At 38.8% G+C, this 27,939-nt stretch overlaps 1 protein-coding gene across 1 annotated transcript in view; it reads left to right on the top strand.

The window, feature by feature from the left end:
• The first annotated feature begins 14,044 nt into the window (after positions 1-14,044).
• Positions 14,045-27,939, top strand: part of AOAH (acyloxyacyl hydrolase) — an 89,992-nt gene continuing 76,097 nt past the window's right edge. The window contains exons 1-2 of the mRNA XM_088149981.1: positions 14,045-14,139; positions 16,799-16,935. Of these exons, the coding sequence (XP_088006107.1) occupies positions 16,806-16,935 (130 nt within the window). The 5' untranslated portion in view covers positions 14,045-14,139; positions 16,799-16,805. The remainder of the gene's footprint in view (positions 14,140-16,798; positions 16,936-27,939) is intronic.

Below are 27,939 nucleotides of genomic sequence, written 5' to 3'. Positions count from 1 at the left end.
CCAGAGTTGCAAATGCAACACATCAGTTTGTCCTCTCCCATAATGCAAAAGAATGTCAGAACTCAGATGAAGTTAGTTCCAATATCTCTCTCTCCTACAAATTCCCTTGGTGTAACTTACAACTATGACCCAATACTTTTCCTGTTTCTGCTGGATATTTGCTGCTTATTGGTTGCTGACTATCTGTCTCTTATGATATAGCCTCCAGAACTACCTCCAGGCATCTCCAGGCATGAACTGCTGGGTAGAGCAGTGCTAAAGGACTATTTTCTGCAATGCCGCCTTTTGATTCTCCCTTTCCGAAATGAAATGAATCATGAAGAATTTAACAGGAACAGTTTTCTCATAATAAAATCCTGTTAATCCTTACAGATAGATAACCACTATAAGCTAAAGTATATGCCGGTTATATATATAGAATCTGGTCCTTGGGGCAAAATTATGCATGAAGTGTCTGATTGCTCATCAAGTGAAATGCAAGAACAGAGCAGCTTTGTTTTCTCTCCCAATAGGCAGGTGACGCAGAGCATGAAACACTCCATTTCCTGATATGCTAGACACTTAAGACCTAGCACAATGTCATAAATCATTCATTTCCATTCAATGTACTATTCCACATCTGTCTGATTGTTCTGAATGGCATATCAATTATGTCCAAGGGAATGTGTGTGTGTGTGTGTGTGTGTGTGTGTGTGTGTATTAGCTACATGAAAATGTCAGAATATAATTCCATGTTCTTTTGCTAGATGGTTTTCTTTTACCTAAGCAACTAGTTCTATCCCCTAGAGGGATGTAAACAGGTCTATTTATGAAGAATTTAGGAGCAAAGTTATAGCTGACCACCTACCCCCCCCCCACACACACACACATTAGTACATAAAAATTAAGATACGTTAAGAATGAATTTCGTACAATGTGACATGGCGAGTGTCTTTCAAAAACCAATTCTGAAATATGTTGACTACATTAAAATAGTCATACAAATCTCTTTTTCAAAACCTCAGATAAGAGCTGCAGCCAGGAATTCTGCACCAGCTAAAATTATGCACCATGGCTTGTTGGTCACTTATGTTGACAATGATTTTTTCTCTTACACCCTATAGGAATGCAGATTAATTTCTACAAAGGGGCAGGAGGGAAAGGATGAGGTATTCCCACCCTGCATGTGATAAATCCAATCCAGATCAAACTACCAATTAAAAATGTAAAAATAAAGAGTTTCAGGTTGGTCTTGGGTTGATTTGCCAGGCAGTGCTAAGAAGTCTCAAAAGACAACCGCAGCTGTCGCCAGGGTTTATATGCCAAAACATATGGGAGAGTAGACATCAGGTGGAGCAATACTGCTCAGGGAATGGCAGGAGGCCCAATTACCAGATTTTTCAAGTTAAGGCCTGGAACATAGATCAGTACAAGAGTGGGTTACCATATCATGTCAAGATGACCTAGTGAGCAATTGCATTTTCTCCTATATGTTTGCATTGCAATGGATTGCCCCTTGCTCTTTTCCAAGGCTGCCCTTTCAGACTCTAAGTGCCTTGTCCATTCTTGCTCTTACACAACTCTGAAAACTGCTTTACGGAAGGGTAACTTTGGATATATAATGACATATTTTTGGCCAGCTCAGTGATTTGGCGTGAGCAATTACATGAACCTATATGCTATGCATTGTATATCAAAGGCAACATGTCTCTTTCAAGAGTGATTGTCTGATATGTAGCCAGAATAAATCCTGGATTAACTATTTTAGGTAGCTGGCAGAGTTCCAGAATCCTAGCAACCTCAACCACTGATGCCTGGTCATTTAAAATTAAAATATCAATAGGAAAAAATATGTTTCTCTTTTTAATCACTTTCAGATATTTCTTTGCAATAGGATTGTGGATCAGGTTTGGCTGACTCCAGAACAAAATTAAGCTGAATTGAAAGCTTTACTGGCATGTTAGTTTCACCACTTTTATTTTATTCTTCTTCAGCCACCCCAATCAATTGCGTAAAATCAGAATGATAATAGAAAAATAAAAATAGTACAAGAGTTCATTTTCCCATCTTACAGGTGATTTCCATCTAAGGATTGATTTCTATCCCTTTAATGTTCTGAAGCACCATGCTCTTTCTTGGTGCATAGCTTGTAGAAAATTCAGTTATATTCTTTTTTGTGCATAAGATTTCTATCTTTTCAAACTTCATAAGGTTTCATGATGTTGTGAGATTTTGGCCACTTTTAGAGTTTTGGGGGGGGGGAAACACGTGCTTAATTTAGGGGTTGTGTGATGTTGTGGGTAATCACATATGAATCAGGATATTTTCCCCATACTTCTTTTAAAACAGATTTAACATGAATGAGAAAAACAGTTCAGTTGCTTCCCAGTTGTGCAGCAAAGAGACTGAAGCAATGAGGGCATTGTCCTTCTCCAAATTAAACTTGAAAACTTTCTAAAATTGCTCAAATAATAAACTCTCACTTTTTCACTTGCTTTTCCAGGAGGCCAGGAGTTAATGCAAAACTGAAGAAAACCCATGGATTTGCTCAGGGGACTTGGTATGACTTTGCTACCTCTGATAATTTGGTGTTGTGGGGCATCAGAAGGATTGTCATAGATATTTGCCAGTCTTAGGACTCTGTGAAGGTTTTCTCTATTACTGGCTTCAATGAAGTGTCAAATTAACATGGCACATTGGTGCATTTTGGCCTTTTCTGAGAAAGACTTGGTTCGTCAGAGTTGTAGCTTGCTGGCAGTGCACTTATCAGAGGCAGTAGAAGGGACGGATACCCTCTTTCAAGCATAACCATGGATAGGAGGTGTTACTATCCCCCTGTTTAGAACTGTAGAGCTAGTACTCGTACATTTCAGTTTGGAGACTATTCACTCATGACCAATGACTTAATGACTTAATTTTGTTTGACTCAGGCAGAATTTAAAAGTAATGTGTGATCTAACAATGCATACTAGACTCTTAATTCCAAGCCCAGAAACAATGGCTGGTGTGGGTCTTCCGGGCTGTGTGGCCGTGTTCTGGAAGTTTTGTTTCCTAACGTTTCGCCAGCACCTGTGACCGGCATCTTCAGAGTGCATCCGACCAGCAAAATCATGAAACAAACCAACACCCTGACAAGGAGCTCCTCCCTTCACCCCAATGTACTTCAACGCATATGCAAAACAGAAGCCCTTACACCCAGACTATACGGACTCCCCAAAATCCACAAAGACTCGATCCCACTCAGACCCATTGTAAGCGCCATTGGCTCCCCGACATATGAATTATCCAAACATCTGGCCACCCTTCTACAGACCCACGTTGGACAGACTCCAGCCCACATCAGAGACAGGACATTTCATCGACAAAATCAGCACCCTGAAACTCAACACCACGGACAAACTGGTCAGCTTTGACGTGGTCTCCCTGTTCACCAAGGTACCAGTGAGGGACACCCTGGCACTCATCAAACAGATCTTCTCAGAAGACATCACAGCCTTATTTCAGCACTGCCTAACAACCAGTTACTTCCTATGGGATAATGAGTACTACAAACAGATGGACGGTGTCGCCATGGGAAGCTCCCTGAGCCCAGTCGTAGCAAATTTCTACATGGAACATTCTGAAAAACGGGCTTTAGAAACCGCACCCGTTACCCCAACAGTCTGGTTCCGATTTGTGGATGACACCTTCGCAATTTGGAGTCAGGATGAAGAAGACCTAGAGAAGTTCCTGAACCACCTAAACAGCGTCCACCCCAATATACAATTCACCATGGAAAAAGAAAAAGAAGTGGACGGCCAACTTCCATTTCTAGACACGTTGTTCATACGCAAACCAGACCTCAAATTAGGACACAAAGTCTACAGAAAACCCACCTACACAGACTGGTACCTACACAAAAACTCCAACCACCACCCACGTCAGAAAAGAGGCATTATCAAAACCCTCATGGATCGTGCCAATCGGATCTGCGAAACCCAATTCCTAAACTCTGAACTTAACCACCTTAACTGGGTCCTACAAGCGAATGGCTACTCCAAGAATGAAATAAAAAGAGCCATCAAACCAAGAAAACAACATGCGACTGAAGAAGAAAAACAGCCACCCACCAACAAAGTATTTCTGCCCTACATCAAAGGGGTCACAGACCGCATGGGAAAACTGATGGAAAAACACAATTTCCAAACAATCTTCAGACCCACCAGAAAAGTACAAGAAGTGCTAAAATCAGCAAAAGACAAAAAAGGGATCTCCTCACCACCGCAGGAGTATACCGCATACCATGCAGTTGCGGGCAAGTATACATCGGGACCACAAAACGCAGCATCCATACCAGGATAAAAGAACACAAAAGACACTGCAGATTACAGCAACCAGAAAAATCTGCAGTAGCTGAACATGCTCTCAAGCACACTGGACACAAAATCCTATTTGAAAACACAGAGATACTGGACAACACCAACAGTCCCTATACCAGGCTATACTGGGAAGCCATTGAGATTCACAAACACCAGCACAGTTTCAATAAAAAAGAGGAGAGTCTAAAAATCAACAAAACCTGGCTACCAATCCTGAAGAAAAATACAGCCTGCAAAAGGTCAAAGAACTCAGCTCAACCACCAGGACATGTGAACAGTTCACACAATGAACTTGCTAATCACCCCCAGCAGCCCCTCATTAACAATTCAATAGAAGAAAAAACCCTGCCTAATCCCCAGGAAGATACACACAGATTCTGACACCAAAACAAGCAGCCACTCAGTAACCCAACCCCGCCCCCCCCACACACCCAATCCCCCCCTTCCCCCCCCCCCCAGTCTCTATAAATATCCACAAAAGGGTCACATCACCCTGGGCACAGAGAGAACTGCTCCTGTCTGTGCTCCTGCACTCTGAAGATGCCGGTCACAGATGCTGGCGAAACGTTAGGAAACAAAACTTCCAGAACACGGCCACACAGCCCGGAAGACCCACACCAGCCATTGTATGCTGGCTGTGAAAGCCTTCGACAATACCCAGAAACAATATTAACAATATAATTATTATCAATATTAAGTAGGCGAGAATTAAGTAATTTAATTTTTCTGCCAGCCTATGTCATCCTGAGTCTGAGCTGTCTTCAAGGATATGTGTGATGGGTGCCTTCAAGTCTCCTTTTCCCAAAGCAGACAATAATTCTGCATGTCTTGCTACACTTTGTTAAAAGCGCCTTAGGGGATGACCTATGTTCTGTCAATGTTGCTCAGCCACTTGGCATGAGTGACTTAAACGGAAGCTGTAAGGAGCTTCTTATACAATGAGGGAAAACATTTAACCATTGGCTTGATAGCTGTCTGTAGATGGTTTCTGGGGGATAAAGGCAGAGATGAGGGTTTTGCCTAGATTAAAGAGCTAGTTTGTGTGGCATCACATGAAAAGAATAAGTGAAACACTAATTCAAAATTAAACTAAAGTTATAATTCTAAACATGGTTACTTGCAAATCAACTATGACAATCAGAGAAAAATATGTATAAAATAGACATAGTAATCTGGATTTTACCATTACAGGTAGTCCTTGTTTAATGACCATTTGTTCAGTGACCATTCAAAGTTATGATGGCACTGAACAAATGGTAGTTATGACCGGTCCTTGAAGTTCTGGCTGTTACTGCACCACTGCAGTCACACAATCAAAATTTGGGTGCTTGGCAACTGGCCCACATTTATGACTGTCACAGTGTCCCAGAATCATGTTCTCCTGCCCTGCGCGAACTGCCTCTGCTTCAACTACCCCCACCTGCCTATCTCTCCCTATCTCTGCCCTTTTGGCTGCCCTACACTCCGCTGCCTACACCTGCTGCTCCCCGCCACCACCGTCACCCCCAGCTGACCTTCACTGTCTTCTTCCTCTCACTGCTTGGCTAGGATCCTGGCCAAGCAGTGTGGCAACATGATGTTTTGCTGAAGGACTGCTTCACTTAGCAATGGAAATTCCAGTCCCAATTAGGGTCATTAAGCGAGGACTACCTGTATTTCTTTTAGGAATCTAATTTTTTTCCTCACCTCCATATTTTGCTCTCTGGTGTTGTCCATGTAGTACAAGAAAAAGAATGGAAATAAAAACTAGAGTAGATGTTCTAACAGTGAGTAGTTGTAACTTCTACCATTGTCACATGAAAAAGGCATCTGTCATGTGTTTTGGGAGCAAGCAGTTTATTTTAAATTTAATCAACTATCACTCTTTAATCCCAAAGTAGATATCCTATAGCTCCAGATGTTGAATTAAAATTCTAATATCCCTCACCAATGGCCAAACCAGGGGGAGTTGCTTAAAGTCTCCATTTATCTGGAGAACCTCAAGTTCCCTTGGGTCTATATACAGGATTGACTGAGCAATAAGAATGAAGTCAGACAAAAATCAAGCAAGAGTGGTGGATAATATATATGATTTACAGGAGCTCCTACAGCAAAGAAGTATCAATGACAAATCAGGTTAATCTCAGAATGTAGAAGATTTGCCACCTGCTGGATGAGCTTATTAGATGAAATCAACTGAGAATGGGTGGGAAAGATGACAGACCCAAATAGCATCACTGTGATCAATAGCCAATGAAAAGACATTACACAATGTGATACTGACCTCATTTACATAAAAATTATTGGACAAGTTGCACTTGGCTGGCTTCATAAAACATGCTTAACCATAAACCTAGCTTTACAAATTATAATGATGCTGTGCCCCCTCAAAAAAAACCAAAAAACACCACATTATGACTAGTGCAATATGTCAATGAGCATCAACCAAATCAGGATTTAGAAAGAAGATACAGCCACTGTAGTATTGCTCATGTAAGACCACAGTTACAAACTTGACATTCCTCTTCTAAGCAGATCCTGCTATTTATCTGTTTAGTGCAGACTAATCCGTGGAGGGAGAGAAAAAAGATGGTACCGAAGCCCATGTGATCAAGGGCGGTGCTTTGATGCTGCGGTTGCAATCACCATCTTGATCCCTCTCCCCAAAGAAAACTGGTCTAAGAGGGATTTCGTAGAAGATTTAGGTTATAGCTATACTACATGATTTCAACCTAAGATACTAAGAAATCAGATATAAAAGTGATCACAGTGCTAATGAAAGGAGAGAAAGGAGTTTTCACCAACCAAGTAAATTTTCTCAAATTATCCTCATGTGGATTTAAAAAAAAAAAAATGGAATAGTGGATGAATGAAGAGAGAAGAGAGTAATCAGCTGATTCCATCAAAAATGTCCCCACTTTCTATATGCTTAGATGCAGGGGTGTCCTTAGGGGGATTGAGAGGGGCTAATGTGTTGTGATCTCATTTTGGCAAAAGCACTGGATCCTGCTTGAATGCTTAGGTAACTGGAGCTGTTGGATTTTTTTTAAAGTATGTTATTGATCTGATTTGATTAACACAGATTACATAAACCAAAGAAAGGCTTTCCATTTCTTTTTAACAGCTGTAGCATTTGCAAGAGAACCAGCTTTAGCAGAAAATAAAAATTAGCTGCTGGTTAAATGTGTGCTTTTCTTTTCTTTTTCTTTCTTTTTTTTGAGGGGGAGCATGGCAATTAAAGTTTTTTCTAAAGTGATCAACCCTAGGCTGGAGAATTTGTTAATCGGCTTAATTTCATAGACAGATCTTATAAAATTCAGGAACTCACAGCTATGTGGAAGGGAAATAGATTAGTGTTCTTGGAACACACCTCCTTTGGAACCCTAGAGCTGAAAATAAAGCTGGATTTTCTAACCAAGAGATGATAGGTTTTATATAAAAGTTACAGATGACTTTAATCTCTGGGGTCTTGATATTTATTTCTTTCAATCATCGGTCATAACTGTGGTGTCAGGGATTACAGAAATAGAGTGATGTCTGTGCATGAATAATGAATTTTTCACCCCAGTGGAAAGCTTACAATGGCCTTTTTGTGGTTATGATGTATCTGTATATTTACAGCAAATGTTTGCTGCTTGCAAACAGAAGGAAATCATCTTTCTCATGCTTTACACTCCAAGTTCCCAGACTTTTCTCGCTTCAGGTGTTTAGCTTCTGTCCTACAGATTTTGGTAAATCAGCGCAAACTCCAAATTACTAGGAAGTATTCTTAAATCTTTAGATTCTAAAGGAACTTAATTTTTTTTTCTATTTGCCAAAAGTATGGCTTTTGATGTATTGCAGGCGCATTTTTCAGTTTAATTCCTGACATCTCCAGATGATGGGGCAAATCTATGCCTACCGAGACCCTGATTTTTCACTGCCACTGTCAATGAACCTACTCTATATCTTTGTCTTCTTCCCCCTTGCCCAGCCAAGGCAGCTGCTGACCCTTTGTGAGGCCTCCTGGACTGCCTCGGCCAGGTGCGGCTCAGCAGCGGGAGGAAGAAGGCAGTGAAGGTCAGCTGGGGCCAGAGGGGGGTGACAGAGGTAGGTGGTGGCAGAGTGCAAGGTGCCCAAAAGGGCAGAGATGGGGGAGGGAGATAGGCAGATGGGGTTGTTGAAGCAGAGGCGAGCACAGCAGGGCAGGAGAAGCATGAGGTCCTCACTGAACAACGGTGTGGTCCTTGCCTAACAATCACAACTGGGACTACCAGAACTGCCATCGCAAAGCGGTGTGGTCATGTGATGTTTACCTTAACAACCACTTTGCTTAGCGGCAGAAATTTTGGTCCCAGTTAGGACTGTTAAGCAAGGACTAACTGTAGTCATTACAATAATTAGCCATTAAAGTTAATAAATAATTCCTCATTAAAAAGCTCTTTTACAAACTTAAAACATGGGTCAGGTGATTTGGCCTTGTTCAACATCATCAGAGTTGGCAAAGTGGCCATTTATGTACCTTATTTTATAAAGCCCTCATCTTTACAGGATCCAAGCATGGTATTATACTGGACAAAATAAGGAAAGGGGTAATCATAAGAATATACCTTGCTGAGCTTTTTTATTATATTTGTATAGTTACTGTCCAGATTCTATGTATGTTAAGAATTTAACACAGAATTTCTGTGTTTAAGAAGGAGAATTTCCTTCTTTAAAGTTCAGAACATATAGATGGGGATTGATCGATTGATTCTGAAGCAGAAGGAGATGAGAACAAGTTTACTAGGCTCAGCTGTGCTACTGCAAAAGCCTATATTTACCCACTCCATGGGACATTAACACTTGAACAAATCTTGTGACAAGAATACCTATTCAGATGCATGCAGTAGGATGTAATGATCAGCTGAACAGTTTGAAAAATGATATGTACTTCTCAGCAAGCATCATAACGCGACGTAATTTGTCAACAATACTATTCATATGGACTTGGTTAGTTAACTCAGTTGAAAAGGTTCAGAGGAAGGCCATGAAAATTCTATTGTCTACTAGGTAGACATTCTGCAGAGTATAAAAACTGAAGTATTAGGTGGCGTGATTTAATTATGCCAGCAAGAACTATACTTCTGCAGAAACGTTTTGCATCAAAGCAAGAAAGCTGCAGAGATGAATGCCATTCCAATGTCCCCTTCCTTGTTGATACTGTTTTTTACTGATTTTGTTGTGTTGACCTCTGCAGGAAAAATGAGAGAAAAATTGAGTTTGCCATCTCTGAGGACTGTTTCACATGAACTATTTTTGTACTTGGTTGGAATTCCTGAGGGACAAAAAGTGCATGGCTGCATGTAAGAATGTAAACATTCTGCCACATGTTTAGCCTGCTTCTTTATTGCACTTTGTAGACAAAGGTCCTTATCTCCATGTTATGATACATTAATTTCAGCAGAAGAAAATGGAACAGTTCAAGAGCAGAACAGATAAGATATTTTACTGGCTATTTACCACTGTAGATTAAAAGTGCACATATGTATCTTTGCCCCTTCTTATGGAGAAAACAGTTATATTGCTTTTCCATCAAGACGTATTACAAGCCATCAACTAGATGCTAAAGTACATAAATACTGGTAGTCCTCACTTAACTACCACAACTGAGAACAGTAACTCCATCACTAAGCAACACAGTCATTAAGTGAGACATTACGTGACTGTGATGGATTTACAGCCTCACTGCTGCCACAGTTGTTAAGCAAATCACCCATGGTCATTAAGCAAGACATCATGTGACCACAACTTGCAATTTTACTGCCAGCTTCTCCATTGACTCTGCTTGTTGGAAACCAGCTGCAAAGCGTGCAAATGGTGATCACATAACCACAAGATACTGCAATGGTTGTAAACACCCAGTGGTTGCAAAGTGACCGAACGTTGATCATGTGACCACGAGGATGATGAAACAGTCATAAGTGCAAGGGCCAGTCATAAAGTTACTTTTTCAGTGCCATCATAACTTCGAACAGTCACTAAACAGGGCAGTTGTTAAGTGAAGCTACCTGTACCTGATACCATCATTGTCATTATGTTCTGTTTCTGTGTCCTGTTAAAACCTAACCAGAATGGGTCCCATGAGTTAAAAAGAGGGATGTTAAGGTTAGCAGAGCTGCCCATGAGCAAGTACAGCTGTTGTTACATCAGTGGTTAAGCTCTAGTTGAGCATCTTAAATAGATGGACTGATTTATATGCTTTTATTTTATTTTTTTTCTTAGAGCCAATCCACATAGCTTCCTTGCCCCAGTGTGAGGATGGCTCACTAACCATTTCCAGAAGTCATGTCCACATGCCACTGCTTTTATCTCATTGTCCACCTACAGTTGAAATAGCCCAAGAATAGCTTTAGGCACTAATTTCTGGACAGGGTGCTTCCTTTCTTATCCTGCCTCCTGACACTGCATGTGAGCAGTGGAGGACACACTGATGCACATCAGGGGAGGCAGCTTCAAATGACATGTTTTGTGTCAGCGAATTTGTGACTTCAGTTGGTTCAGCCAGTTTCCTGTGGGAATCCAGTCCCTGACCTGTTCACTTACCCCTTAATCCTCTTCTGGCCTGCTTTTCTTTAAAAAAAAATTGGGAAGGGGGAAGTCAACCATTCAACTGGTTCACCTAGAGAGTGAAAAGTAACTTTACTAGACTTAAAGGCTACTCAGAATCATTTACAATTGGAGTGGCCTATATGCCTAGATAGAAAGTTTGTCCCAGGGGGGCATGACTTAGTCCAGAACCAAAGATGGAATATCACTGGGGGCAGTTGGCTTTTGAATGCAGAGACATTTTGTATTTTTGAGATTGAACCTGAGTCTGTTCTTCCTCATTCAGATCCTCACAGTCTCCAGGTACCAGGACAGGACCTCAACTGCACTTCTTGTCTGGCCCAGGGTTGGGATATATAGCTGAGTATTATTGGCATACCTGACCCTATGCCAATGGATGACCTTCCCCAATGGCTCCATGTAGATAAGAAAGACAGGACTGTCAACTCTGTTGCACCCCTAAGGCTTAACCTCTCCCCTCCCAAACTCTGGAGGAAGGAGAACTACTGCAGAACAATGTCCCTCACTCATAGCCCATGAAGGTAGTCCAGAAGGATGCCATTAGCAGTGGTACTGGCAACTGAGAGATCAAACAGGACCTGGAGGGCGCCCACACTTTTTTAGCTTGTCATAATAACCTGATCTAGAGCATATTTCTTATTTATAAAGTTTAGGTATTCAGATGTGCTGCTAGACAGACTCTGTACCTCAATCTCTAGATCTTCATCCACTATAATGCAATTGATATTCCTTGGGACCAATCAAGAACTTACTTCATTTATTACAATTATTTGTATGCCGCCTACTTAAAAAACTCTAGCACTTGGCTTCCTCTGCTCCTGGAACCTCCTTGAGTATCCTTCTTTTGGGGGCTGGGGTCTCAACACAGCTAACAGGAGTCACTGACTCAAAGAGCTGAGCACGTACAGCTTTGTTAAAATCAAATCAAGTTCTGGGATGCTCCTGCCAGGAAGTGGCATACGATGACTCACTGATGCAGAGATGACAACTTTGGTGATATAATTCAAGACAATAATAAAAAAAAAGTTTGGGATAAATTCAGGTCAAGAGGTCCCTACTTCTGTTCTAATAAACAATTGATTGCTTATATCTTTGGAAGCAAAACTGAATCACTCAGGAAAAAGAAAGCAGGTTTTCCAAGCTGCAGGGACTCCTTAGAGCTGCAGAATTATCTACAGCACATTTGTAACTTAGGAGAACATATTTTTAAAAAATAAAAGTCATGTCAAAAACCCTTTGAACTTTCAGGATGTATGAATTGTTATCTAAGAGGGATCTGTAGAAGGTAAGAAGAGAAAATAGCTTTCTCCAGTCCTTGAAAGTAAGCATGGAGTTGAAAGTAGGATTTAGTTCTTTAATGTATACAATCTACAATAGCCATATCAGAAAATCCCTGAGAAGGGAGAGAACATATGCTGTTTTCCAGTACACCCTCTAAGAAGAGACGTTTTGGACTTCCTTTTCTCCCTCACCTCCTTTCCATCCTGTTGTGCTACTAACAGAGCCCTGACAGGGGCCCTCTATGCTCCTTCCACATACAGAACTACACCCCTCCCCAAACTCTTGCTGTTCATTCTATAGAGTTTTGACTTGGCCATAATGAGATCCCGTCTCCTTTCTGTTCCACTAGTTTGTTTATAACTCTACATTACCTTCAAGAAAAGTGCATTTGTTAGATCAACACAGCAGAAGAAATGCTGGTGGAACAAGTACAGCATTTACTACATTGCTGGTTTGGTACAGCCAGGGAAGGGAGCATACAATCTCTTTGTCTGCCATATTGTAATCCATTCAACAGCCTTTGGGTTGCTATAGAATCTTACAGTTCTGGGGCCTGTCAGAGAAAGAAGGTGGCTTTGGAAGTAGACGCCAATTCCCCACCCCCACCCCAATTCCCTGATACAATCTGTTTTCTCTCACTAATGGTGGGAATGTAGATATGTAGAAAATGGCCACAAAACAGCCCCTCCTTCTCCTCCTTTTTTGTCAAATTCAAAATGGGCCCAAATGATTTTATTCAGGAAACCAAAATAAAGTCCACATCAGCAGACTCGCCCTTCTCTACCCTGCTTACAACCTTTATTCCTGCAACCTGAGCACTGAAAATCCTCCACAAAATGTGTACTAATTCGTTGCTCCAAGCTATGAAAAGCAGCTCCCCCCCCCACACACCAAATAAGAGACTTGGGCAATCTCAAGTGAGATGTGAGATGCCTTCCTCTTCCCAAAAATTTCTGTTCCCAATTCAAAGCTCCTGGCTCTTCTGTCAGAACATTTTAGAAATGAAGATGCTATGAGGACTGGACATGTTTACATGGAGGGACTATCACTCAATCAACCATCATTTCTTCTCTTTTTTTTTGCCCAATAACCAAATATAACAAACTGACATCCAGTCCTTGCTTGGTTGCTACCAATTATTGACTAATTCTCATGTTCAGGCCATTCATTCCTTCCTTCCAATAAAAAGGAAACAAACAAGAAAACAAACATGTTCCCCATGTTTCCATCCAATTCCTTTTAAGATGCTAAATTGTTGTATTTGAGCTCTTTTGTTCAATCAAATCTGCACACTGTAATGGTAGGAAAACAGGAGATGAGGATCTTGGCCAGAGACAGCATAGACACCTTCTAAGTGTAAGGAAGCCAAACCAAGTTCTCTGGGTCATGTCATTTGCTGCCTGCATTAACTATTTCTTGAAAAACAAAAACTTGGGATGGAATCATTTTCCCAAGCCACCAGCTGCAGCATAATTTGATTTGGCAAAGGGTTTTTTTTGCTATTTTTAGGATCTGCATCCCCATCCAGATGTCCCTCAAGCTTCAGAACTCTTTTGATTATCAACTGTATTTGCCATTTATAGATTTGAGAGTGGGGGATTATTTTGAAGGTGAAAGGTGAAAAAGAAATGCTTTGTATTTCTATACATAGCTAACTCTTTAGCTACATGTTATTACTTTGATAACTGTAGGAGGGATGTGTAAGGCAAGCTTTAAAACTGAATCTGCTTTGTGCCCATATAATGTCTTGTGGAGAGCAGATTTCTTCTTTTCTCTCACATTTTAGTTTCAGTTGTTTAAAGTTTATGAGCAAATATAGCCCCACCCCCATATTAATCAGCCACAATTGTTAAGAAAACAGGAAGAGGAAAACCATCACCAAAGTCCGTTTCTTTGAGAGAAGTTCTGTCTTCAGAAGATACATCCTTTGGCTGCTGAGCGATCGAAGTTACTGGTAAGACATGATGCCTTTACTTAGCATGGGAGTTGTCTCTTGGTGTGTTGATGGGGTTTTGATATTACTTGGTTTGGTCTGGCTTCTTGTCTGTTTTCTTTTGAAGCAGGATTTTGGTATAAAGATGTAGTGATGTGAAAAGCTCCATCAGTTTTCTTCCAGCAGATCTTGTAAAGAGTTTTAGGGCTTTGGCCTGAAGAAAAGCACTTCTTCTATTGATGTGGTGGGTTGGATTTGTATTGTCCAGTAACTGCTTTAGGGCTGGCAATTTATTCTAAAACATAATTCCTGCAGCATGGAGTGTTAATTTTCAGGATTCATGGAGTGCTTGCAACCGTATCCAGGTCTGGGATTAGGAAAGTTAAAATGCACTTAGATCACATGGTATGGCAAACAGGCATTCTAGGCAACTTGCAACATTCCAGATGCTTCTGACTTTCCATTCCCAGCACCCCAAGAAAGCAAGGCTGATGATGAAGAATGCAGCAACATCTGGAGTGCTTCAGGTTGCCACTCCAGATAAACGGGAAGAGTAAGTAGCCTTTTGTCCTCAATAATCGGATCTCCCAAAGCTCATTTTTCCCAAGAATGAATTATGCTGTTTTGATCAGGTACAAGTAGCTGCGGGGTGTGTGTGTGCGTGCACGTGCCTTGAGGGCTCCTTTCCAGCTTGGCTTCAGTTCTGATTTGGCTGCAGGTCTGGTATAATATGGATGGGCTCCTCCTGGGAGCTAGAGTAAAATTCTGATAAGCCATTCCTAGCCAATAGCTCACTTTGTCAATCAGGCAATTAAATTCTATCATTTAAATAGAAATGCAGGTGTCTCCCATAAAGTTGGAATTTTGTTCCTTGTTTATCTGTCCAGTCTGCTGCACAAATAACTGATGGGCCACAACAGGGCCCTGGTCCTCTCCCATCTTATGATTGTTTATATGTAAACTGGATTCGGACTGGACCTTCTGTTCCAATAAAGAACTTAGCTTTGGAAAGTAAGAGACATGACCTCCCAATAAAGGAGAACATGGCAGCATGCAGAACATCACCCGAGCTACACCTTGAGCTACTCTGCAAAGATGGCTTATCATACAGCAAATGATTTGCAAGGTTTTCTGGGCTGGGTCCAAATGGGCCTTTGAATTAGATGCCAGTGGCTGCAATCCAGAAAATAAGAGAAAAGCTAAAATGTATCATTTCCATTTCAATTATGATAACAATGAAATATGGGCAGTATGAATCTTCAGTCAAATATCTAATCATCTTCACCTCCTATCACATTAAACATTAAAATTTGGGGCTGTCTTTGGGAACACATCCAAGGATTGGAGAGGGCACAGCTTTATATCCCTATGTCATACAGGTTTAGAAATTGGGGTGAGTGGGTGGGGATAATTTAAAGTGGATGCAACCAATTTGGCATTTACTAGCTGGCTGCCAGACTGGAAGGTCAACCATATGTCTTTAACCATTTTTCTCCCTTATGATCACTGCTGCAAGGCCTTGACCTTGAGGTTTACAACAACAAGGAATGTTTGGCTGGCTTCTCTATTTTCTGATAATTGTTTTGGGGCTACTTAAAAATAGTTTTGAAAATCATTGTCATATGATTGAAAGATTTCTACCCTAACGGGAAATTTGCAGGCTGAAAGGGATAGTCCCATTGCAACAATGATACAAATGGTCAGGTGACAGGATATTGAAAAAGAAAGAAGCATTAAATGGTTTTACTCAATCTTTTTTGTTCTGACACAGCTTTTCATTATTGCCAAGACCCTGCTCCACTAAATGATTCAAAGTTGGGCAGGAATTAGTCAACAACCATTTCAACCAGATCACTATACAGTGTTAAACAAAGTTCTTGTGAATCAACTCAAGTGATTTTTTTCCTCATTTTAAATCCAGTTTAAGGTTTAAGAAAAAGTTTGATTGTGTATTGTCATCTAATGATGTCAGTGTTAATACAAAAATGATGTATGCATGTTTTTAAATCTATTTCATGTGTGATCATTTTTCTTTAGTGGCTACTGGCATTGGCCATAGCAAGCAGCTCATCAGGCATTGAATAAAACTTGCCTGAAACTGAGAAAACAGGAAAGCTTTCAAACTTCAAGCAAATCACAGTATGGGACTGTTAGTCTCTATTTTGCTCAACAACTCATAAGTTGTGCAGCCCTGAGTTAGAGTTAGTTGAGATCTACCACTTTGTTTCATTCACGAAAATAAAGATTTGATTAACTGCCAGGTTTTCATAGCATGAATGTATAATATTAAGCATTTCCAAGTTGCTTTGTAGAAAAGGAAAATTATGATAATTCACTGTCTGCATTCTTTGAGTAAAGTTTCTCTAGATCCATTTTTCCCAGCTTAGGTACATACTGCACTGTACATGTGGAACTCAAGTGCCAGAAATCTTAGCAATAGCTAAGCTGGTGGGAGGGCTGAAATCCACAATCTGGACAACAACCAGTTTGGGAAAGGCTGTTCTGGATATTTTGACCTACAGTTCCCATTGCCCTTGCCATTGGCCATGCAGGCCGATGATATGGTCCAAACATCTAAAGATCATCTGGATGGGAAACTACCCTAAGAGTCTCAGTTACATCTTTCTTATTCCTGATTTTGTTTCTATTCCCTTGTAATTCTTCCTCTTTATTCTTTCAGAAAGAATATGTGTTGGAAGAAAGCTCCTTCTTTAATTTTCCTGCTCCTTCTCATGCTTTTGATGAGTGGCAGTTCCTTTTCAAAAGATGAACTGAAGCTGCTTCATACTAAGGACAACCAGAGATTTGCCTGTTTAGGTATGTCTTCAACAGGGCTATCGTATCTCTGCTGCAAAATCCAAATGACTCTAGAGGTAGCAAAGAAGAATCTGGAGTTATGAAACTCAGAGAATGTAGCTCTAATGTTCCATGATGGAATTTGTGTATCGTTTTGTTTTCTGTTGTTTCATGGGTGATTGTATTAAGAAGGTGGGCATAAAATACACATAGCTGTTCCCTGTGAATGTGGCTTTACAACTATGAATTTAAATGGGGTTATATGTTTGAGGGCCAATGGATATATTTGGAAGTAGTTGCCATAGTAAGTGTATCCAATACTGGTAGGTGTATCACAATACTATATTGGAATTTCTAAATCCAGATGGTCACTAAATGGCAGCAGAGGTATACAGAAAACACTTTTTCAGCTCAGATAATACACAACAACGCACCCATTTCCATATCATCCCCTCTAGCTCCGCAAATAAGTTTTTTTTTTTTACTGGGCAGGAGGGCATACCTGTAAAGAAAACACTGGGATAAGGCATCCACTATTTTTATTTTCTAGGAATTTCTTCTAGGTCTATGAAGTCACTGTGGGATAGAGAAACATTCTTGGAAATGAATATGTAATATGTAAGGCTATTGCTTTGTTTTGTAGCATGCTACATACGTACACACTGTACAGTAGATGGCCATCTGGCTATTCCTTTGCAGAAGAAATAATGTAATGTAGATTGCAGAACAAGAGAAAGGAATAGTAGGATAAGATAAGCAAAAGAAAAGGTAAAACTAGTTTTTCACAGCACCTCTCCATAGCACGCTAGCAGGACCATGAAGTGTTGCTGGATATACTGACATCTCTTAGGAACTCCACTGGGGACCCAAGGGCCACTTAATGGGAATTTCCTTATCCTTTATATATGAAATGAGAATTGAATCTAATGACAAGAACGCACCCTGAAACATCTTAGTAAACTGATCCTTCTTTTGAACTGAGAACGTTTGTTACTTGTTATATTAGATTCTTTCTGCTCTGCATCATAATTTGAGGAAAATTTATTAAAACTTCTTCAGCAAAACAGCTATCAAATACATGCATGTATTTTTAACTTAATATAGCCTTTCACATTTAGAAAAAATGCTCCTTTCACAAAATAATTTCTCACCAGATTGTTCCACCAAGAGACTTGTACATAATGTGAAAGTACTTTCTGTCAAAATAAGGCAGTGGGTACACGGATTATGAAGATTCTTTTAATGTATATAAATATCTCAGCTTTTTGTCTAAGCAAATGTAGAAGAAACATTTTTTCTCAGTTTTGAGGCTTGTAGCATGCATCTTAATTGCAGTGTTTTTATACCCACAATAGATAGAAATTTCTTTTCTCTGAAATTGTCTATCCATTTTTTACTAAACATTTGGATGGTCTTGTTACCAGATTATGGCATTCCATTGTTTCTTATGCTGTAAGGATCTATATTTTCAGTCACTTATTTTTAACCATAAAACTCAGTTACAATGCTAGTCTTCAATAAGAACCAACCACTACTGATGACTTAAGAGTTATACTGTATTTAAGAAAAAGTTTCATGTTTGTAAGCTAAGCTAGTTTTATTGTTCTCTATACAGCACTATTGAGGGATTATTTATCAATATCAAGTTTATTGTTGAGATCATGGAGCATAACAATCTCCATTTAAAAGAATATCCATTTTTCCATAACAAAAAAAAATGTTATAGTGAATTTAGAGGTCTGCATGTTGGCTGGCATTTTAAGTATAACCCTAATTTACACAATTAAAGTCTCACAGATGCATCTGCCAAAGTCATTTGTTTAATACAGTGTATTTAAAAAAAATGTGATCAAATAAAAATAGGAAGATTTTTCAAATGTAATCTTGGAGTTATACTGTCCTTAATCACATTTACCTCCAAACCTCAAGTATTCTGGACCATCTGTCTAGATTTTCTCTTATTTGCTTCAAAACTGGGGATAAGAACTAGGGATAAGTTCAAATTTACCAATAAAGAACTTAAAAATAAAATCTACAGACACCTATCAATAGTCAAAACTTGTGCCATCCCTGATTAGCTGATTGCTATTATTACATGAATTGATGAAATGGAGACATTATACAGATTATGAAAATATTTGAATCTTAGATGAAATATGAATTTTTTTAAAAAACCAAAAGCTAGAGGAAAACAGGAGGAAAAAAGACAAAGTTGGCTAAGTATGCCTATGAAAGAAGCTGCTGTTCATGATCTTTTCTTATAGCCAAAAAAGGTACATCAAGAAAGTATATAATTAGGAGCTAGAGATACATTTGGGTTTAGCAGCCTGGATACCAATAAACATAACAGCAGAACACGTTTTTTTAAAACATCCCCTCTCAAAGAAGTTCAACAAGAACTCAAAGAGCTAAGATATTTTTCAGTTTCTACAGATTATGAAATCATTCCTGAGCACCGTTTGATAGTTTCAAAACAAGGGCAGCTGGAAATCTGATGAAATAATGAAGTTTCTTTCTTCAACCATTATTTCTCACTGTGGTGTTGAACTTCCTTATGTGATCTGGGAAAATGCTGCAGTTCAATAATAGAAAAACTTGTTTTTATCTCTCCATTGAAATACACCAATAGGTCAGGCAATGTAACTGTTTCTAATGAATGACCAAGCCTTTTCAGCTTAAGAAGAGAAACAATGAATTCTCTCAATATCTAGCTGATTATACTTAGACAAAGCCAACATTTTTGTATTAGAACTTCTACAAAGAGAACCTGCTGATTTTTCTCACTTTTTCCAGAACTTCAATCTCACATAACCTGGCCTGGTAAAAATGAGATTCTAGGAATATTACTTTGTCCTGAAGAATCTTATTAGCCTTTAGTAAATCAATTGTAGTTGTATGCATTGACTTCCCATGATCTTCCAACCGAGACAGTCTATTCTTAGCCACTTCTGCTGTGCAACATAATCTGGTGCTGATGGTGCTGTCTTATATTGTCTCTCATCTAAAAAGATGTGTACAAGGAACCCATTCAAAACAAACATAAAAATGTTAAAGACAACCAATTAATACAAATCTAAAATTACAAAAGCATCATCAAAACAGTGTAACCATTTAAACAAGCAACAATCACAATTGTTAATAAAAGATTTGAATTAAAGAAAGAATCCATAAATAGTAAGATGTAAATATCAACGTATTATCTATCTGGCTGAGTTTCTGCAGTTTTGCCCAGGACCAAGTTAGCTTTTTCCACAACAACGTGGATTGAAATAAATATGCTTTAAATTTTTCTTAAATGCATTTAAATCAGCTGTTTTCCCAGGATTATTATGGAGGTGATTCCAGAACTAAAGGGCTATTTCCTGAAAAGCCCTTAGTTGAGAAAGGCATTGTAAGGGTGCATGAATCACGCAAGGAGCTATATACCAAGAAATAGGTAAGATAAAGAGAGATAAAATGGAGTGTTGCACGTCAGGGCTCTAAAAAAACAATCCAAAAGTTTATATTGGGCTATTGCTTTTGTGCTGCTATGCATAGAAGTACAAGATAACTGGGAAAGATCTAAGAGAAATAATAATATTTTGGGCCCAAATCAAGGGGGAAAGGATCAAAATGGGAAGAACTGACAATAAATTGTATCCACTGTCTGGAAGTGGCAGATCTAGCAAATATTCATTAAATTGAAATTACGGCTACATAACCATTACTTCTACAAATGTCTGCAGAGACAGCCTATTATCCACCAGAATCCCAAAGTCCCTGGCAACCAAGACAGGGACCACTGAATAACCCTGATAGGAGAACAGAAGAAGGGTAGAAGGATGGTTGACATGAAAGACCAAAATCTCAGTGTTGTCCATGCTAAACTTGATATGGGGGAGTAGTTGTCCACGCTAAGAGATCAGTTTGACAGCCCAAGAGATTGTCCATTATCACCATTATCAAGCTAAACGTAAGACTAGTACACATGAATGTCATCCAGGTAAATAGAGCACATCAAATTATGGCCTGTTTTGATGTGACAATAAGCTGCAGGAGCGAATCTCATGGAAAAAAAATGTTTTGCATGATGTCGAAGATTTTCTTCATTGTAAAGGAAAAATCACATGCAACATTTGTGTGATTATTTGATTAACAAAGAGTTATTGGCGATTCAGTCAGCTGATCTCCTATATCATTATATTATGTTATTATCACAGTGTCATTAAAGCACTCACACTTTTTGCATTTTAAATATCACTGTTTCTTTATAAGGTTCCAGGAAAGATTGCCAAGTTATTTAAGAAGGCGAATTTATTCAGTCATCTGCTGACCCTGTTCCTTGGGCTACATTTGACAAACACTATTCTTTGTAAAATTGCCAAAAGATTCCATATGGTTATTAAAGCTAGTCACAAAAGAAGAAATGAAATTAGATCATGTGCATATAGGAAGATAAAAACTTCTCTATTCTTAAGAACAGGAGACAGGAATTTTACTTTTATCAGCAATGGTACAAGATCATACCTAAAGGGCTGACTTATGCTGATTTCTGGCTTCTTTTCTATCTTTTTTTCTTATGTTTTTATAACAAAACTGTAGCACTATTTTAAAAGAAAAGGGGGCAAGTGGAAGAAAATGATTAAAGAAACCAAAAAGGGAAACGTCCTCCTTCCTACCAATAAGGAATATAAATGTAAATGTTCAACCTAATATAATGGCTGTACCAAATGGAAAATAATAAAAACCTGAATCTGTAGAGAAGAACATTTTAATTAACAGTGGAAAGGACACAATCTTTTTAAATGGTGAGCAACTGTTCTGTGTTCCGTACATGGAGGGATCCGTATCTTAAGTATAATTTAGTGCTTGGAATAATCTGATGGCTCAGTATTTTTCACAGAAAGCAGCAAACCTAATCAGTTAAAATATTATGTTAACAACTATTTTAGTATTTGTTCCCTGCCCACTCCTGATTACTAGGCAATTGATGTTAATTGACAAACAATGGAGAAAGAAGTTATTGATCAGAAAAGAATGGAGCTTTTTTTCAAAATGATGAAGCTTGCATTATGGCATCACAACACAAGCACTGCTCCTTTTCTCCTTGCATGTGATTGCATGTGGAAGTTCAAAAGGGGCAGGGTTTGTGTTATAAGGCATGTTTAGTCATTTGCCTCTCTCCACAGATGTCCATGGATGGGAGCAGGGGCATCCCTGGGAAGGAGGGGGGTCAATAAAGTCAAGACGGCATCTGGGACTGACAGCATGATTGAAGCCCTGCCCCTTTTTTGTGTGTGCTGTGTGCGCAACACATGTTAAAAGGGACTGGGGCTTCAACTGTGCAGTCACAGCTGCCATCTTGATTTTGTTTTTACCCTCCTTGTGGATGCACCTAGATGGTGGGAATATTTAAATATGTGTTTTTCGATCTTGGCAACTTTAAGATGTGTGGACTTCATGCTGGCTGGGGAATTCTGGGAGTTGAAGTCCACACACCTTAAAGTTGCTCAGGTTGAAAAACGCCGATTTAAATAAACATTCTGCCCTGTGCCTCTCTGCATCTTCAAAAGTCCTTTGAAGGGATCATTAATGAACAGGATTGATGTTTCATAAAGTGTTGCAGAAGAACCTTGGCCATAACAAAGATTCTGGATACTGTAGCATCATTTCAGATATGGTGTGAAACTTTCATTTTAATTTCACTTTTGGTGACTTGAAGAAAGCTAATGTTTCAGCAGCATGACAGAGTTCAAAGTATGGAAGCAATCTTTATTACTGGGAACTTATTAAATGGGAACTGCATGATTTAGGATTTCAGATGATGCTGTTTTCACTGGAAGTAAAGAACAAGAATGGGATACAGGTTTTTTGTTTATCTTATTTTAATTTAAAATTTGAATTTGACAGAATTACTGCTGTAATTTTTTCCTTGTACTTGTTTCTTTCCATCACCGTTAAGACAAAAAAACCTTGTGGCATTGCGCTTGAAGAATTCTAGTTTGCTCAGATTTGCGAGGCTAGGCCCAAGATCGCTATTAATCACAGATAATCAATAAAAATTAATTGTCACCAAATACAAGGGAATATGAAAACAAGCCCTCACTTGTTACATACTGTATAGGATAATTGAACAGGAAAATAAGCAGTACTAATAGCTGCTATATGTACAGATAATGTACCTGATTATAGTTGCAATCAGGGGACTAATATTTCATTGGTAACTGCCACTGTAGTTAGTGGGGCTATTTATAAGTACCTTCAGTCTCTGACCTCTGTGTATCATCACTGAGTTGCACATGTAAATGAGACATACTATAGATCTCTCTTATTAGCAGTTAAAACATATGGTAAATGAAAGTCAAGAGCATTCAGCAAGCTGCACCATCTAGCACAAACAATCTTTTGGGTTGGCCCTTGCCCATTCCTCCTCTGCTATGATGATGCCAGTGGGGAGAAAGGCGGGGGGGGAGATTTGCTGCAAGGAAGATCATTCTGAAACATACACCTTGCAACATATTTTGTGAGATGATGATTGCCTTTATATAATTAAGGAGGACAGGACATTTGAAGAAAAAAGAAGATAGTAAGAAAAAGGAAAAAGAAAAAAGGAAGAAAACCACCTCAAAGTTATATGATCCTCCTCTATCGAAAACAGAAGGAAGGAAGGAAGGAAGGAAGGAAGGAAGGAAGGAAGGAAGGAAGGAAGGAAGGAAGGAAGGAAGGAAGGAAGGAAGGAAGGAAGGAAGGAAGGAAGATGGATAGATGGGGGGGAGAGAGAGAGAAAAGAAGAAAAGAAAAGAAAAGAAAAGAAAAAAGAAAAGAAAAGAAAAGAAAAGAAAAGAAAAGAAAAGAAAAGAAAAGAAAAGAAAAGAAAAGAAAAGAAAAGAAAAGGAGGCTTCTAGTCTTCTCTCAGGCCCAGAAGCCAGCCAGATGACCTTGGGGCAGTCACTCCTCTGAGCCCTAAATCAGCACCTGTCTGAGACAAAGTGGCTGAAAAACAAAACCCCTTGTCATATCATGCATTACATCACTATAAGAACTAGGTGAGCATAATGCAAAAGCAAACATGCCCTGCAACCATGTGGGACAAACATTAAGAAAAACAACAAACATACATACATACATACATAATGAGAAAAATGTATTTTGTAAGCTGGGATTTGATTTCCTCCAATATGCTAAATGTGAAACTGGAAATTATCAGTCGTGGGTTCCCCCACACTCCCACCCTCATACTATTCTTGATTTTAAGAGAAAAAAGTGTCAACAACCACCAAAGAAATATACAAAATTGCTGCTCCCCACCCTGGCTCAATTGTTTTGTCTGGCAACTCTGAATATGGTTAATCTATCATTTCTGGTCTCAGTCTATGATCAGGATAGGCTGCAAACCATTAGCAGTTGAAACTGAATCTTCGGGGAAAAGTGTGGTTAGGTAATGTGACCATGTCATTATGCTCCACGTGAGGAACCACAGGGCTATGCAGAGTAAATGTGCTGAGTAACTTCGCATTGCTTATTTGTGTCATACATACCTCCTGATATTCATCTTTGTCATTTGGAAAGTGTGAATGCATAAATGCTTGGCTAGGAAATGTGATGTACAAATAACAGGCTATGTAGGAAAGGGAAATGAGATCTAGAGAAGGATGGAAGATAAAAATGCCATGCAAAAAAAAAAAAATTATCCTGCTTTTTTCTTTTTATCAGTTTTCCTTCCCTTTGATGAAAGAGAATTTGGTTCCAGCATTTCAGTAAAATTCTCAAGGGTGGACTGTGATCATCTTGCACATTTAGTTACAAGGTGGCCAAATGTCCTGTCTTTCATTGTACAATCATCTCTCCAGCAGTCTACAGGCTTCCTGGCTTCTGACACTTTAATTAAACCCCAAGGGAAGACCTAAAGAAGGAAGTCTTTCCATAGGATTAATTCAGATGGGGAAGTGAGTCGGCAAACAGGGAGGCTCAAAAATAATTGAAGGATAAATAACAGAACAGAAAACATCAACACTAGCACCTTCTGCAAAATTCTGTTACTATAACCTTACAGTAGAGATAGTGTTAGTACTCATGGTTTGTGCTTCTTATCTGGACTACCTCAAAGGGCTGACATCAATCTTGCAAGTCTGAAACCATTTCTTCCCTCCTTTACTTTTACTCTCCAGAAAACCAGGGAGGTTCCCTTCTGAAATGCTTCCTATGTCCCCTCTGCTTCTGTGGGCTGAGATACCTTTTGTATGATGGTTAGCTAGTCTGTGGTTCTTCCTCCTGTCTCCCAAGATCATTCCCACATACCATTACAATACCCTCCAGACTTTATTTTTTAACTGCTACTCTTTGCAAAAGAGATACTAGCAAGGCAGAGCACAAAAATCATGAGTGTAACACTTTTGTTGTATAATACAAATGGCTCCAATTCAGTGAATTAGCAAGCACAGCTTCACTTTTCATTCAGACTTAGAGTCTGGTTTGTTAGTCAGAAATGTTGCTGCCAGACTGATTTTTTGCCACCATAGACCGCCATGGCTTTCCTCTTACTTGGTTCCCAGGTAACGGTGTGTTAGTTTTCAGCTTTTAGAACACTAAATCTCTCTTGTGAAGATAGCAATTTGAAAGAATCAATCAATCACCTTTATTACTGACAAAAATTATATTCAGTTTCATGAGAAAAGTTACAGAGCTCTGGAAGAACTAAAATGAATTTCTAAATAAATTACACAGCCAGGATAAAATGAACTAAAAATACAATATAAATGAAAATGCTAAAATACTAGCAAATCTCTCAGGTAAATAGGAGTAAATTATTATGTTTCTAAACTACTAAGTGAATAAAACATTGGAATATTGAATGTTGGGCAATTAAGTTACTAAACTACTAAATGAATAAAATGCTAAGTTATTAATATGCTGAGTGACAATTTGAATTAATAGTTTTAGACCCATTACATATTTTAAGGCATTAATTGCTTGAGAAGTCTTTTAGTGGTATGTTAAATATATTCAGTGTCAAAACCTCCTCAGTTATGTACAGAATTAAGACAAGAGATATTAAATAACAAAAAAGAATTATTAAAGAATCCCTGCAATCTGATTGTAAAAGGAACAGACTGTATAGACATCTTATGTGAATATCTATCTATCTATCTATCTATCTATCTATCTATCTATCTATCTATCTATCTATCATCATCATCATCATCTTTAAAAGCTCCCTTAATCTATCATCACTCTGGGCAGCTTAAGTAAAACAATAAAAACAACAGTATACCTACAACAATGCCTATGAAGGAAGAGTCTGGAAAAATAATACAATCTAATAAAGCAAAAATCCCACAAGGAGTCCATCACCCATTCTAGCCCAAGGCCAGGTTTTAAGGTCTCATTTAAATAATTGTTAACTGAGTACTATAATTGAAGGTAAAAAGAGTTATGTTTTAAAGATATACAATATCTTTTTCCTTGATGGTATGTATTTTGCCCGATTTTTTCAGATGAATCTGATCAGGTTTTTATCCTTCTGATGGTCATTTGTCAGGTCTCTGTTTCTAATGAGGCTAGTCTTCCACTGAATTTCAACAGATGTTACTACATTTACAGAAATGATAGACTGGGTAATTATGCCATTTTTTAAATAAATGCATGTACTATTACATTGAAACAATTATGGTATTCCCAAGAAATAGAAATCTTAAGATTTAGATGGATTTCAAATGCTTTTGATTCAAAGCAACTGTACTTACACTGTTGATGAAATCAGCGTGCTAGAAAACATTATTGATGTCCCATTGGGAATTGTTCAATGCTACACTAGGCATATCTACCTAATCCATAATTCATTTTACACCATAAGTCAATCCAGCAGTGTCAATCATGGGTTTCTAAGCAGTTTATGCAGGCAAAAATCAGAACTGATTTAGAGGCAAAAATAAATATCAAAAGTCATTCTTCTTCCTCTGAATAGGCCTGGAGCATCAAAGCCTTTAACATCAGGTTAATGACTTAAATCAGTATTAACCCTCAAAAGATAAAACCTCCTCCAAGTCAGTTTGACTCCAGGTGACTTCATAGACTGATCTATGTAGGGGTTTTTTGGCAACAGTACAAAGGTAGCTTGACATTGCTTTCTTGTGGATTATTTTTGACTTTTTATTTCCCAGTCTAGCCTACAGGACTGGGATTTCCTGATTTTCTTCTATCCAAATATTAACCAAGACTGACCTTGCTTCACTTTTCAAGACAGCTAAATCCTGTCCAGAGATGTCTGTTTCTAACCATGATGACACCAAAATGACAAAATGTGCATTATGATATGCAGGTCTCACCATTTCACATTTGCATTGCATTGTTGGATGCAAGAGTTTACATCACTACATCACAATCCATGTTTTATTACTTGCTCTTTCTTGACTTCCCCCACTCCTGCAGATCCTTGTGGTCCTGAAGCTTAGCTATTAACCATTAAGAATACAATCTGTATATAGAGATCTTTATTTTTGAAAGATCATTTATTAGTAAAGTTCAGCTCTCTCATTCTGTGATATTTTAGTTTATGGACTATATTGCTTTTGAGCAGAGCCCATTACAGACCTTTTGAAGTAATTACTTAGTACTTGGGAAGGCTTGTATCCAGGCTTAGTCATTATTTAAGTAGAAGAGTAAAATCAATCAGACTTGTTAGTACTGACTCTTATTGATTTCAAAGAGTCTGCCATGGAAAAGGGGGGTCCAAACAACTTTCTTCAAAGAATCATAGCTGCTATATTAACAGGGGAGGAAGAAATCCAAAGAAAGATTTCCCTAGGTCTAGAGTGGTTGTAGCTCATTTGATAACTAAATGATTCTTCATGCTGAAGATCTCCATTTCATGTGCAAGCAATGAGTCCCCTCCATAGTCACAGACCACTGATTATTGATACAGAATAACAGAAAATGTTTCTAAAGAGAAAGTGCAGTAAGGATAGAAGATTAATAAAACAGAGAAACAGCTGCACAGCAGAAGAAAGAAGATGGAGACAGAGAAGCTTTAGCAAGTCTTTAGGCAAG

Source organism: Python bivittatus, unplaced genomic scaffold (genome assembly GCF_059951505.1).
Source record: "Python bivittatus isolate LINGU-HERP-01145 unplaced genomic scaffold, Pbiv_v1 ctg000610_np1212, whole genome shotgun sequence".
Lineage (NCBI taxonomy): Eukaryota > Metazoa > Chordata > Lepidosauria > Squamata > Pythonidae > Python > Python bivittatus.
This window is presented reverse-complemented; position numbering and strand designations above follow the sequence as displayed.